Source organism: Coregonus lavaretus (assembly GCF_964263955.1).
Source record: "Coregonus lavaretus genome assembly, contig: HAP1_SCAFFOLD_345, whole genome shotgun sequence".
Classification (NCBI taxonomy): domain Eukaryota; kingdom Metazoa; phylum Chordata; class Actinopteri; order Salmoniformes; family Salmonidae; genus Coregonus; species Coregonus lavaretus.
The window spans coordinates 162,061-174,638 of NW_028164097.1; the positions used below are offsets into that span (position 1 = coordinate 162,061).

A 12,578-nucleotide genomic window follows, 5' to 3' on the forward strand; every position below is an offset into this window, starting at 1 on the left:
AACTCACTCTCTCCTTCAACCTCCTGCGACTGAGATGGGATGGCAACAGCCTCGTCCAACTCACTCTCTTCTTCAACCTCCTGTGACTGAGTTGGGGTATCTGTGTCTAGAACAGCCTCGTCCAACTTGGTCAGTCTCTCAGCCTCTCTGTGATCTTTATGGGATCTAGATAGAGAATAGGAATATCTCTTAGGTCACTGCTATAATGTGAGTGTGAGGATGTGTAATTATAGAATTAGAATCACAGAATTAGAATGAATCATTCTAGAATTAGAATAGAATCACTCAAATTCTATGGCTCCAATACTCTTGAGATGACTCGGCCTATCCAGAGCCAAATATTTAGAGAATTCTGCCAACTTTTAAAAGGACTCCATGTTAGCGCCTTGGAGCCTTTCATTTATCCTTTCATTATAAGTAAATTCTAATTATAGATGTTCAGTTACATAGCATTGTTTAAAATGTCAACATTGCCCATGGGGAGCCAGCTGTCATATGGATATCTACTGTGTCATGTAATGTATACATAAACTCAGCAAAAAAAGAAAACGTCCCTTTTTCAGGATCTTTCAAAGATAATTCGTAAAAATCCAAATATCTTCACAGATCTTCATTGTAAAGGGTTTAAACACTGTTTCCCATGCTAGTCCCCTGTAGCTCAGTTGGTAGAGCATGGCGCTTGCAACGCCAGGGTTGTGGGTTTGTTTCCCACGGGGGGCCAGTATGAAAATGTATGCACTCACTAACTGTAAGTCGCTCTGGATAAGAGTGTCTGCTAAATGACTAAAATGTAAAATGTTGTTCAATGAACCATAAACACTTAATGAACATGCACCTGTGCAACGGTCATTAAGACACTAACAGCTTACAGACGGTAGTTATGAAAACTTAGGACCCTAAAGAGGCCTTTCTACTGACTCTGAAAAACACCAAAAGAAAAATGCCCAGGGTCCCTGCTCATCTGCGTGAACGTGCCTTAGGCATGCTGCAAGGAGGCATGAGGACTGCAGATGTGGCCAGGGCAATAAATTGCAATGTCCGTACTGTGAGACGCCTAAGACAGAGCTACAGGGAGACAGGACGGACAGCTGATCATCCTCGCAGTGGCAGACCACGTGTAACAACATCGGCACAGGATCGGAACATCCTGCGGGACAGGTACAGGATGGAAACAACAACTGCCCGAGTTACACCAGGAACGCACAATCCCTCCATCAGTGCTCAGACTGTCCGTAATAGGCTGAGAGAGGCTGGACTGAGGGCTTGTAGGCCTGTTGTAAGGCAAGTCCTCACCAGACATCACCGGCAACACCGTCGCCTATGGGCACAAACACACCGTCGCTCGACCAGACAGGACTGGCAAAAAAGTGCTCTTCACTGACGAGTCGCGGTTTTGTCTCACCAGGGGTGATGGTCGGATTCGTGTTTATCGTCGAAGGAATGAGCGATACACCAAGGCCTGTACTCTGGAGCGGGATCGATTTGGAGGTGGATGGTCCGTCATGGTCTTGGGCGGTGTGTCACAGCATCATCGGACTACGCTTGTTGTCATTGCAGGAAATTTCAACGCTGTGCGTTACAGGGAAGACATCCTCCTCCCTCATGTGGTACCCTTCCTGCAGGCTCATCCTGACATGACCCTCCAGCATGACAATGCCACCAGCCATACTGCTCGTTCTGTGCGTGATTTCCTGCAAGACAGGAATGTCAGTGTTCTGCCATGAAGAGCCTGGATCTGTTGGATCGGAGGGTGAGGGCTAGGATTTAGCCATTCCCCCCAGAAATGTCTGGGAACTTGCAGGTGCCTTGGTGGACGAGGGGGTAACATCTCAGTTTATGTCTCAGTTGTTGAATCTTGTTATGTTCATACAAATATTTACATTACATTTTTACATTTTAGTCATTTAGCAGACGCTCTTATCCAGAGCGACTTACAGTTAGTGAGTGCATACATTCTTTTATTTGTTTATTTTATTTTTATTCTTTTTTTATATATATATATATTTTTTTTTTCATACTGCCCCCCCGTGGGTATCGAACCCACAACCCTGGCGTTGCAAACGCCATGCTCTACCAACTGAGCTACATCCCTGCCGGCCATTCCCTCCCCTACCCTGGACGACGCTGTGCCAATTGTGCGCCGCCCCATGGGTCTCCCGGTCGCGGCCGGCTACGACAGAGCCTGGATTCGAACCAGGATCTCTAGTGGCACAGCTAGCACTGCGATGCAGTGCCTTAGAACACTGCGCCACTCGGGAGATGCGTTATTTACACGTTAAGTTTGCTGAAAATAAACGCAGTTGACAGTGAGAGGACGTTTCTTTTTTTGCTGAGTTTATATCTCAATGTCCCAACTCTCTAAATACATGGCTCTGGGCCTACCTCTCCATAGGCGGTGACCTTTGACCTACTACTGAATCTGTATCTGTAGGCCTATGTGATCCTGTAACCAGTCACAAATGTGTCATTAGTGTAAATCACTTACCTGACTTCCTTCATAACATCAGCTTCATTGATGGGGTCATCCAGGTCTATGAGGGTGAGGTCATTTCCATTGACCTCTGACCTCTGAAAGACAGCACAAAGTCATGTTTAGATGTCACCTACTGTGTCGCCTTTTGCCGTGTTCAAAACAACTGGGAAATCTCTGACTTCCGACTTCAGTGCGTTCAAGACAACTGGGAAATAGGAAAAAAAAACAAGCTCCGACTGGGAAAAATCGTTTTGAACAGTCATCCAACTCGGAATTCCAAGTCGGAAGCAGCGCGGCTTGGCGGGTCATGTTTTGGAGGACGCCTGACTCAACCTTCACCTCTCCCGAGCCCGCTGGGGAGTTGCAGCGATGAGACAAGATCGTAACAAGATCGTAACTACCAATTGGATATCACGAAAAATTGGGGAGAAAAAGGGGATAAAATTACCACCACAAAATGTAAAAAGGAATTCCAAGTCGGAAACTCTGGCATCTTTCTAGAGCTCCGACTTTCCGACCTGAAGATCACGGACGTCATGATTTGACCTAGTTATTTTTTTCGAGTTCCCAGTTGCCTTGAGAGCACCATTAACCCAACTCTCATTGTCACATCATAATGCATCATATTCAGAGAAATAGAATCACCAGAACATCATATCAGGTGTGCAGTTCAGTTTACCAGTCAAATTGCCAAGGTCAGAGGCTCTATCCTTTCTAGTGATTCTATTTCTATGGTCACATAATAATGCATCATATCTATGCTTGTGTCCGAAATAGCACCCTAGTTCCAATATAGTGCACTTCTTTTGGCTGGAGCCCTATAGAGTCCCACAGTATGAGTCATAATACCCATAAAACCTAGTGGTCTGGCAGCCTCTGGAACTGCCGTTCTGCAGCCAACAAGGCAGAGTTAATCTCAGCCTATGCTACCCTCCAGTCCCTCGACTTCTTGGCGCTGACGGAAACATGGATTACCACAGAAAACACTGCTACTCCTACTGCTCTTTCCTCGTCTAACCATGTGTTCTCGCATACCCCGAGAGCATCTGGTCGGCGCGGCGGTGGCACAGGAATCCTCATCTCTCCAAAGTGGACATTCTCTCTTTTTCCCCTGACCCATCTGTCTATCTCCTCATTTGAATTCCATGCTGTCACATCACTAGCCCATTCAAGCTTAACATCCTTGTCATTTATCGCCCTCCAGGTTCCCTTGGAGAGTTCATCAATGAGCTTGACGCCTTGATAAGTTCCTTTCCTGAGGATGGCTCACCCCTCACAGTTCTGGGTGACTTTAACCTCCCTACGTCTCTGCCTTTGACTCATTTCTCTCTGCCTCCTTCTTTCCACTCCTTTCCTCTTTTGACCTCACCCTCTCACCGTCCCCCCCTACTCACAAGGCAGGCAATACGCTTGACCTCATCTTTACTAGATGCTGTTCTTCTACTAATCTCACTGCAACTCCCCTCCAAGTCTCCGACCACTACTTTGTATCCTTTTCTCTCTCGCTCTCCTCCAACACTACTCACTCTGCCCCTACTCAGATGGTAATGTGCCATCACAACCTTCGCTCTCTCTCTCCCGCTACTCTCTCCTCTTCCATCCTATCATCTCTTCCCTCTGCTAAATCATTCTCCCTCCGATCTCCTGATTCTGCCTCCTCAACCCTCCTCTCCTCCCTTTCTGCATCTTTTGACTCTCTATGTCCCCTATCCTCCCGGCCGGCTCGGTCCTCCCCTCCTGCTCCGTGGCTTGACGACTCATTGCGAGCTCACAGAAGAGGGCTCCGGGCAGCCGAGCGGAAATGGAGGAAAACTAGACTCCCTGCGGACCTGTCATCTTTTCACTCCCTCCTCTCTACATTCTCTTCCTCTGTTTCCGCTGCTAAAGCCACTTTCTACCACTCTAAATTTCAAGCCTATGCCTCTAACCCTAGGAAGCTCTTTGCCACCTTCTCCTCCCTGCTGAATCCTCCTCCCCCACCCTCCTCCCTCTCTGTGGATGACTTCGTCAACCATTTTGAAAAGAAGGTTGACGACATCCGATCCTCATTTATTAAGTGAAATGACACCGCTGGTCCTGCTCACACTGCCCTACCCTATGCTTTGACTTTTTTCTCCCCTCTCTCTCCAGATGAAATCTTGCGACTTGTGACGGCCGGCCGCCCAACAACCTGCCTGCTTGACCCTATCCCGTCCTCTCTTCTCCAGACCATTTCCGGAGACCTTCTCCCTTACCTCACCTCACCTCACCTCCCACATCAACTCATCCTTGACCGCTGGCCATGTCCCTTCCGTCTTCAAGAGAGCGAGAGTTGCACCCCTCCTCAAAAAACCTACACTCGATCCCTCCGATGTCAACAACTACAGACAAGTAAGTATCCCTTCTTTCTTTTCTCTCCAAATCTCTTGAGCGTGCCGTCTCTAGCCAACTCTCCTGCTATCACTCTCAGAATGACCTTCTTGATCCAAACCAGTCAGGTTTCAAGACTGGTCATTCAACTGAGACTGCTCTTCTCTGTGTCATGGAGGCTCTCCGCACTGCTAAAGCTAACTCTCTCTCCTCTGCTCTTATCCTTCTAGACCTATCCGCTGCCTTTGATATTGTGAACCATCAGATCCTCCTCTCCACCCTCTCCGAGTTGGGCATCTCCGGCGCTGCTCACTCTTGGATTGCGTCCTACCTGACAGGTCGCTCCTACCAGGTAGCGTGGCGAGAATCTGTCTCCGCACCATGTGCTCTCACCACTGGTGTCCCCCAGGGCTCAGTTCTAGGCCCTCTCCTATTCTCTCTATACACCAAGTCACTTGGCTCTGTCATATCCTCACATGGTCTCTCCTATCATTGCTACGCAGACGACACACAATTAATTTTCTCCTTTCCCCCTTCTGATAACCAGGTGGCGAATCGCATCTCTGCATGTCTGGCAGACATATCAGTGTGGATGTCGGATCACCACCTCAAGCTGAACCTCTGCAAGACGGAGCTGCTCTTCATCCCTGGGAAGGACTGCCCGTTCCATGATCTCGCCATCACGGTTGACAACTCCATTGTGTCCTCCTCCCAGAGTGCAAAGAGCCTTGGCGTGACCCTGGACAACACCCTGTCATTCTCTGCTAACATCAAAACGGTGACCCGATCCTGCAGGTTCATGCTCTACAACATTTGCAGAGTACGACTCTACCTTACACAGAAAGCGGCACAGTTCCTAATCCAGGCACATGTCATCTCCCGTCTGGATTACTGCAACTCGCTGTTGGCTGGGCTCCCTGCCTGTGCCATTAAACCCCTACAACTTATCCAGAACGCCGCAGCCCGTCTGGTGTTCGACCTTCCCAAGTTCTCTCATGTCACCCCGCTCAGTTGAGGCTCGCATCTACTACAAGACCATGGTGCTTGCCTACGGAGCTGTGAGAGGAACGGCACCTCCTTACCTTCAGGCTCTGGCACCCCAATGGTGGAACAAGCTCCCCCACGACGCCAGGACAGCGGAGTCACTGACCACCTTCCGGAGACACTTGAAACCCTACCTCTTTAAGGAATACCTGGAATAGTATGAAGTAATCCTTCTACCCCCCCCCTCCCCCCCCATAAAAAAAAAGAAGAAAAATAAGTGGTTGTCCCACTGGCTATCATAAGTTGAATACACCAATTGTTGAATGCACCATTGTAAGTCGCTCTGGATAAGAGCGTCTGCTAAATGATATAAATGTAAAATGTAAATATACTGATAAAAGTCAACTTGTCCGAGAGAGATTTACATGGTTACAAAAACGTCACGCCAGGGTAAGCCTACACGAAATACAGCCCTTATTTTATGTGTTTCTAAAATGAATGGTGGAAAAACGATTGGAACCATGTCCCTGTTTGACCGCTAGGTTTTTTGGGTATTATCACACCTCCACTGTGGGACTCTATAGAGGGGTTGGTTGTTAAGCAACAAAACTGGCATGCAACTATGGGGCAAAATAGACAGGGTTTGACTTAGACTGTTGACAACATGTAAACTATATTTAGTCTCTAAATGTTTAATGCAAACATAAATACATTTGAACAATGAACTCGTCTCAAATACATTGTTACAGTTGTTGTTGGTTAGCTAGGTAGCGAATTTGAGTCATTGCATAGACATGATATCAGTCAAAACACCTCAAAACAAGACATGGTATCAATAACACCATACAACAAGCTGAAACATGCCACAGAGCTACGATTCCCCACATGGCAGCTTGTTGTTAGCTGAGGTTCAGAATCATAACAAGATACACGACTTCGGGCCATCGATGCGCGGGCATCGTTTTCGTGACGTCAGCCAACCCTTCTATGGCTCCTGGTCAAAAGTAGTACACTAGCCTACATAGGGAATAGGGTGCCATTTTGGACGAAATTATGAAGGTGCTGTCATAACATTTGACCCCCATTTGACCCTACTGTACCTTTAGCCAACTCTCATGACTCCCCGGCCATAGACTTTCTAGTTTGATATTACAGCATGAATAGCACATTATTTCATTTGTTAAACAATATTTAATCCACAGTAATTAATATAATTGAAGATTTAAAAATAAATAACATGCCTACCTTGAACTCTTTATTCTCCATCTCCTTGCAAAATCAGCACATTTCCTTGCCAAAATGAACGCGCATCCAGAGCGAAAACAAACGCAATCCTCCAGCACTAGGGAGGTTTAGACTGAACTGCTCCAGCGGTTTTTCATCAGTTTCAACGTTTATCAGTGATGACGTAACAATGACCTGTACAGATTTGACGCACTTTCGATCTCGTGCTGATGCAACACTCTGTGTTGTTGAAAGCTCATGTATGGAAATCCTGCGAGTTGTAAACAAATTTAGGCTATTGTTGCCCTTAAAACTGTAATGTTGAGGACGCCATGAAAAATAAAATACATAACCCACACCGTTAGGCCAAGGTACATGCAATATTCATCACTTTGCCAATAGACTTCTTGTTCCTTGTTGTATGTAGCCTTTCTTTTGGGATTAGCACCACTGTCACCTAGAAATTGATACTGCGGTTGTCACATAAAACAGATAACCCATAGTTCATTATTAAATAACATAACTCATTTCTTTATTTTATTACTCATAAAATATACAGCAATCTTCAGATACTGAAAGAATTCATGGGAGTTTCGATTCAGTCACTATTTCATATGTACATGCTAGTTTAATCCTTTTAAAGAAAAAAAGGACACGAAAAAACCTGTGAACCTCCTGATCCTGATTTGACGAACATAGCATATGTATTGTACATATTTCCAGTTAAAATTATTTTAAAAAAGAGACAAAAACGGGGGTTTGAACAAGCAATCACATAAAAGGTTTGAGTGGTTTCATTTTTTTGAAGAAGTTAAGCAAGCAAAACCTGTCAAAATACATTGATTATAAGACCAAGACAAATAATATATATATATTTTTTTCAACAGAAGAAAATCTAAATGCTGCTGTCCTACCATTGGTTTACAGTGTTTCTCCTCTCCAAGGGAGGCATGTTTTCCCCCTCGTATGCCTCGGAATAGTATCAGTGCTTTTCACAAACGTTGTATTACTTAGTGTGCATCATTGTTTTCGCTCATACAGCTGCCCCTACTCTCCTAACCTCCCCTCAGTAACTAAAGAAGGCACAAAATGATGACATAAATATCACAAGAAAGAATACATGAATTAATAATTTACTTTCTAAAATATTTTCTAGAGGGCAAAGGACAGGTAGGTTTAATAACGCAAATGTAAAAAGTCCTGTCGCTCACATACAAATGCAAAATCTAAATGGCACCCTATTCTTTATAGAGTACACTACTTTTGACCAGAACCCTATGGCCCTGGTCAAAAGTAGTGTACTATAAAGGGAATAGGGTGCCATTGGGGATGGAATTCTTTGAAATTACTCATGAGAGCAAATACTACGATTCTTTGGTTCCCACAGAGGGTCAGGAGCTTAAGACATGAATGATATTATTAAAATGTTTGTTCATAAAAAATAAATGATTTCCCCTCCTCCCACATGGATTACAGACAAGAGGCTAGGTGCGTTCTGACTGTCTTAGTGTGCGGATAAACATGACCATCACTCTCATAAAACTTAAATGAAACATCACTCCTTATGTTTTTTCTCAGGCCAAAACGCTCAATCCCATTTCTACTGTCAAAACAGGTTTTGAAAAGGCTTCTTCCGCATCTTTTGGTCCATGTCTGTTTTTCACTCAGTGAAGTGCTACTATCCCCTTGGACTACAGGTTATTGCCGTCATAAGGTGTCCGTCTGTCTGTTGGCTGGACAGTTTCTACCGTTTAGGACCTTTGTGGGTAAAGGTAAAGGTGGGGTATAGCAGCAGCAGTTCCTCTGAAGTCCAGTATCTGCTGGAAGGACACCTGGTGGTACGAGAGGATGAGTGTGGCCAGCCAGCCTGTTGTGCCTCCCCCTCTCCCTCCCTCCCTCCATTTCTCTCTCTCCATCTGCAGGACTCTTAAGGCTCCTGTGCGGACTGTCTCGGCTCGTGCCCTCCCAAAGCTGGCTGTGGTGATTTAAGACACGGTGTGTATGTGTGGATTTGTTTGTGGCCTCTGCCCCACTTCACTGTCCATCCGCCTACCCTTGGCTCCCCTCCTGGGCAGCGACCACCACCCCCCTCAGTATGTCTCTGAGTCTGAGTCGTTGAGTTCCTCATCCTTGTAGAAGCCTCCATCGTGGTCGCGGTGGCCGATGTTGTTGAAGCTGCAGTAGGAGCTGTGCTCGCTGCGCAGCACGGGCAGGCTGTCGAAGGTCACACTCTTGGAGGGGCTGGTGGTGTAGTGGTTAATGGCACTGAAGGACAGGCTGGGCGCCGGGTTGCAGGGGGACACGGGCATCATGGTGGCCAGGATCAGCGCCAGGCAGTCCGCCACGTCTTTGTTGGGGGCGCAGGCCAAGGCAGGCGTGTAACCTGAGGGGTTCAAACAGAACAGCAGAGGGTCACTTCAGGAGCATCACCGTTTACTATAACACTTTTGGTGAAAAACATGAAATAACAGCAGGCTAGGAGATACAAAGTTAAGACAATAACCAAGCAGTGGACTAGAGAGAAACATTTGTGGACACATTGAGAAGAGAAGTACAGAAGAAAACGGTGTTAGCGTTATGGATCTTACCATTGTCATCGACTGCTAGCACGCTAGCACCCTTCACTAGTAGCTCCTGAACCACCACCGTCAGACCATTTCTGGCTGCAACGTGTAACGGCCTGAGGAGAAAGTACCGTCAGATTAGCCAGCAGCAAATGAGGATACCTCCCAAATGCCAGACTATTCCCTATATAGTGCACTTCTTCTAATTCTTCTGGCCCAATTAATACAGCTGAACCATACGTACGTCTGTAAGGCTGCGTTAGTCGAGTTGATGAGGTTCCTGTCTGTAATCTTCTCCAATATCAACAAAGCACTGGTTTCATGCCCCTTTAAAAACCAGAGTCAAACATGTCAGACCAAAATGTCAACCAGAGAGAGCCAACTGTTCAGATGAACGTCATCTTCATGTGGGGATGCTCACCTTACTGCAGGCCAGATGAAGAGCAGTGTTCTTGACTGCATCCTGCAGGGTGAGCTCTGCTTTGGCACTGCTCACCAACAGCTCTGACACAGACAGAGAAACATAAAGAAACTCAATTAGGAAATGAAGCGACTTATTAAAATGTAAAACAGACATGTTGAACTTAAGCCGGCTGGGCGAGGCAAAGCGGAGGAGAGGGGGCTGCGTACCGACAGCGTTGGTTTGTCCGTTCTCAGCAGCCATCATGAGGGAGGTCTTCCCGGAGGCATCGGGGGAGTTGACCTGGGCGTTGTGGCCTAGCAGCAGCTGAAGACACTCCACGTGGTCCGTGAAAGCCGCCGCATGCAGGGGGGTCCTGGAGAGAGAGGAAACTTATTTCACCGATATCATGTAGGACTGTTATAAACAAGTTTGTTCAATTAACCCTGTTTATACCATAGAAATATAAAATCACTAATAGATGTATTAAAAGTAATCTACAATCCCTCATCCAACCCCAGAGGTCATTTTATTCCCAAGACAACATTATTCTCCAGAAGAAAAGGACTTTGTCATGTGCTGTAGTTACCGGTTCTTGGTGTCAGTGGCGTTGACAATGGCCGGCCCCAGAGTGTCAATCAGCATCTCTGCAGCCCCCTCGTTGTCATTGATCACAGCACAGTGGAGGGGGCTGAACGAGTTGCCCTCGGTGACATATGCTATGACAAAGTCCTGTTTCAGTGTAAGGTCCTCCACTGAGAGTCATAACCCCTAATTCTGTTGTAGTCTTGTTCATTCCCCCACATGGCTCCGTCCACACCAATCGAATGCTTTTCAAGCCACAAGAGGGAGTGAATGAGTGTACACTTCATGGAGGAGAGAACAGAGCTACAGTCCAGTTAGTCAGTACGTACCGTTGTATGTAGGGGTGTAACGATCCATCTACTACATCGATGTATCGATTTATATTCCTATGATCCAACTACATCGATCTGTGCTCGGTGAGTTGGCCTTTTGGACAACATATATCACTCTAACATCGTTTTAAAATGTAATAAATCGATTGTATCGATACTAGGAAATAACCCATTGGATTTAAGCACGTCAGACTTTATATGGATGTTTTTTCTTAGCACTTTTAATGATAAAGGCTTTAAACATTACTCGATTCAGTCTGCCTATCCGTGACGTCATCGCCCCACGCCAGCAGCAGCGCAAAGGCGCAAAGACAACAAAACATAGCATGGCGGACGACAGAGGAGAAGCCGACGAGCGAGAAATTATCAAGCCACCATTGCGGTCCTTACAAGAAACAGGAATCTAGGAAACTTCACCTGCACTGTCCAGTATCCAGGTATTTATTTCAGTCACACTGGTTGAATTTTTGGCTAAAAGGTTACTGAATCGATTTCAAGTCACTGAATCGTTTCGGATCGTATCGTTCTAAATGAACCAATATCGTCCTTGAATCGTATCGACAACCACGAATCGTGATACAAATCGAATCGTTACACCCCTAGTTGTATGGCCTGCCTAATTCAGGGACATGTTTACGGTGCTGAAGAGAGAAAATCAGAAAATATCTAGTGTTCCGTTAGTCCAGTACGTACCGTTGTAGCAGGCCCAGTGTAGTGGCGTGTAGCCCTGGTTGTCTGTGATGACGGGGAGGGTCTCCACTGACTGGGCGGCGTGTAGGAGTCCCCCCAGCACCCCGATGTGTCCGGATGCCGCCGCCAGGTGGACAGGGGTCCGCCCCTTACAGTCCCGAACCAGGAAGCTGGCGCTGTGCTGCAGCAGGGCCTCCACACACTCCTCATGACCCGTCAACGCCTGGGAGGAAGGGCAGGGAGACAAGAATGGATTTGAATAACTAATAATCAATGATATAATAATGAATCATCAATTATTACAAATGATGTCTGGAGGCAGGTCCCCCTACAGGGATGAATACACCACTACCCATGGACAACTACTTTTCTGAAGATAATATGTATATTTGAGCCTCCCCGTCTCTTTCTGTGTGTGAGCGTATACAGCCAGCTCTCCTCCTCACCCCTCTGTGTAGCGCTGTTCTGCCCCACTTGTCTTTGGCTTCTACGCTGGCTCCCTTGTTGAGCAGTGAGTACACACAGTCTGTGTGTCCGCTCAGCACTGACAGCATCAGAGGGGTTCTGATACACAAGACAACAAGGTCATATTACAAACTGGTAATAACCAGGCTGAGTCCCAAATGGCAACCTATTCCCTATATGGTACACTACTTTTGACCCGAGCCCATAGGGTTCTGGTTTAAAGTAGTGCACCAAGTAGGGCATAGGGTGCCATTTGGGACGTAGAACTAGTGTCAAAATCTCTTTATTTCAGGAATTGTATCCAAAACCCAATTGACTTACTGTCCATTCCCGTCTTGAACGTCCACTGGACTCTGGAGGTCAGCATTTCCAATCAGCAAACGCAAACACTCCGAATGACCGTTGGTAGCTAGAGGAGGATAAACAGAGAGGATATAAGAATGTGAGATGATTGACCGTTGGTAGCTAGAGGAGGCTAAACAGAGAGGATATGAGCTGATTGCTGGACGACT

At 46.4% G+C, this 12,578-nt stretch overlaps 1 protein-coding gene and 1 long non-coding RNA gene across 2 annotated transcripts in view; both read right to left on the reverse strand.

Annotated features, from left to right (window-relative positions):
• Positions 1-132: 132 nt before the first annotated feature.
• LOC311117452 lies at positions 133-7,133 on the reverse strand. Its single transcript, XR_014611631.1, has 3 exons — positions 7,052-7,133; positions 2,486-2,568; positions 133-165 (listed from the first exon to the last, which is right to left on the reverse strand). It is a non-coding gene; the product is annotated as an uncharacterized lncRNA (long non-coding RNA).
• A 1,857-nt stretch (positions 7,134-8,990) lies between these two features.
• LOC311117457 (serine/threonine-protein phosphatase 6 regulatory ankyrin repeat subunit A-like) overlaps positions 8,991-12,578 on the reverse strand; it is a gene marked incomplete at its 5' end in the record, with an annotated part of 54,593 nt that continues 51,005 nt past the window's right edge. Inside the window, 9 exons of the mRNA XM_084192381.1 lie at positions 8,991-9,413; positions 9,619-9,710; positions 9,839-9,921; positions 10,016-10,098; positions 10,225-10,370; positions 10,584-10,749; positions 11,605-11,824; positions 12,048-12,165; positions 12,388-12,475. Of these exons, the coding sequence (XP_084048507.1) occupies positions 9,121-9,413; positions 9,619-9,710; positions 9,839-9,921; positions 10,016-10,098; positions 10,225-10,370; positions 10,584-10,749; positions 11,605-11,824; positions 12,048-12,165; positions 12,388-12,475 (1,289 nt within the window). The 3' untranslated portion in view covers positions 8,991-9,120. The remainder of the gene's footprint in view (positions 9,414-9,618; positions 9,711-9,838; positions 9,922-10,015; positions 10,099-10,224; positions 10,371-10,583; positions 10,750-11,604; positions 11,825-12,047; positions 12,166-12,387; positions 12,476-12,578) is intronic.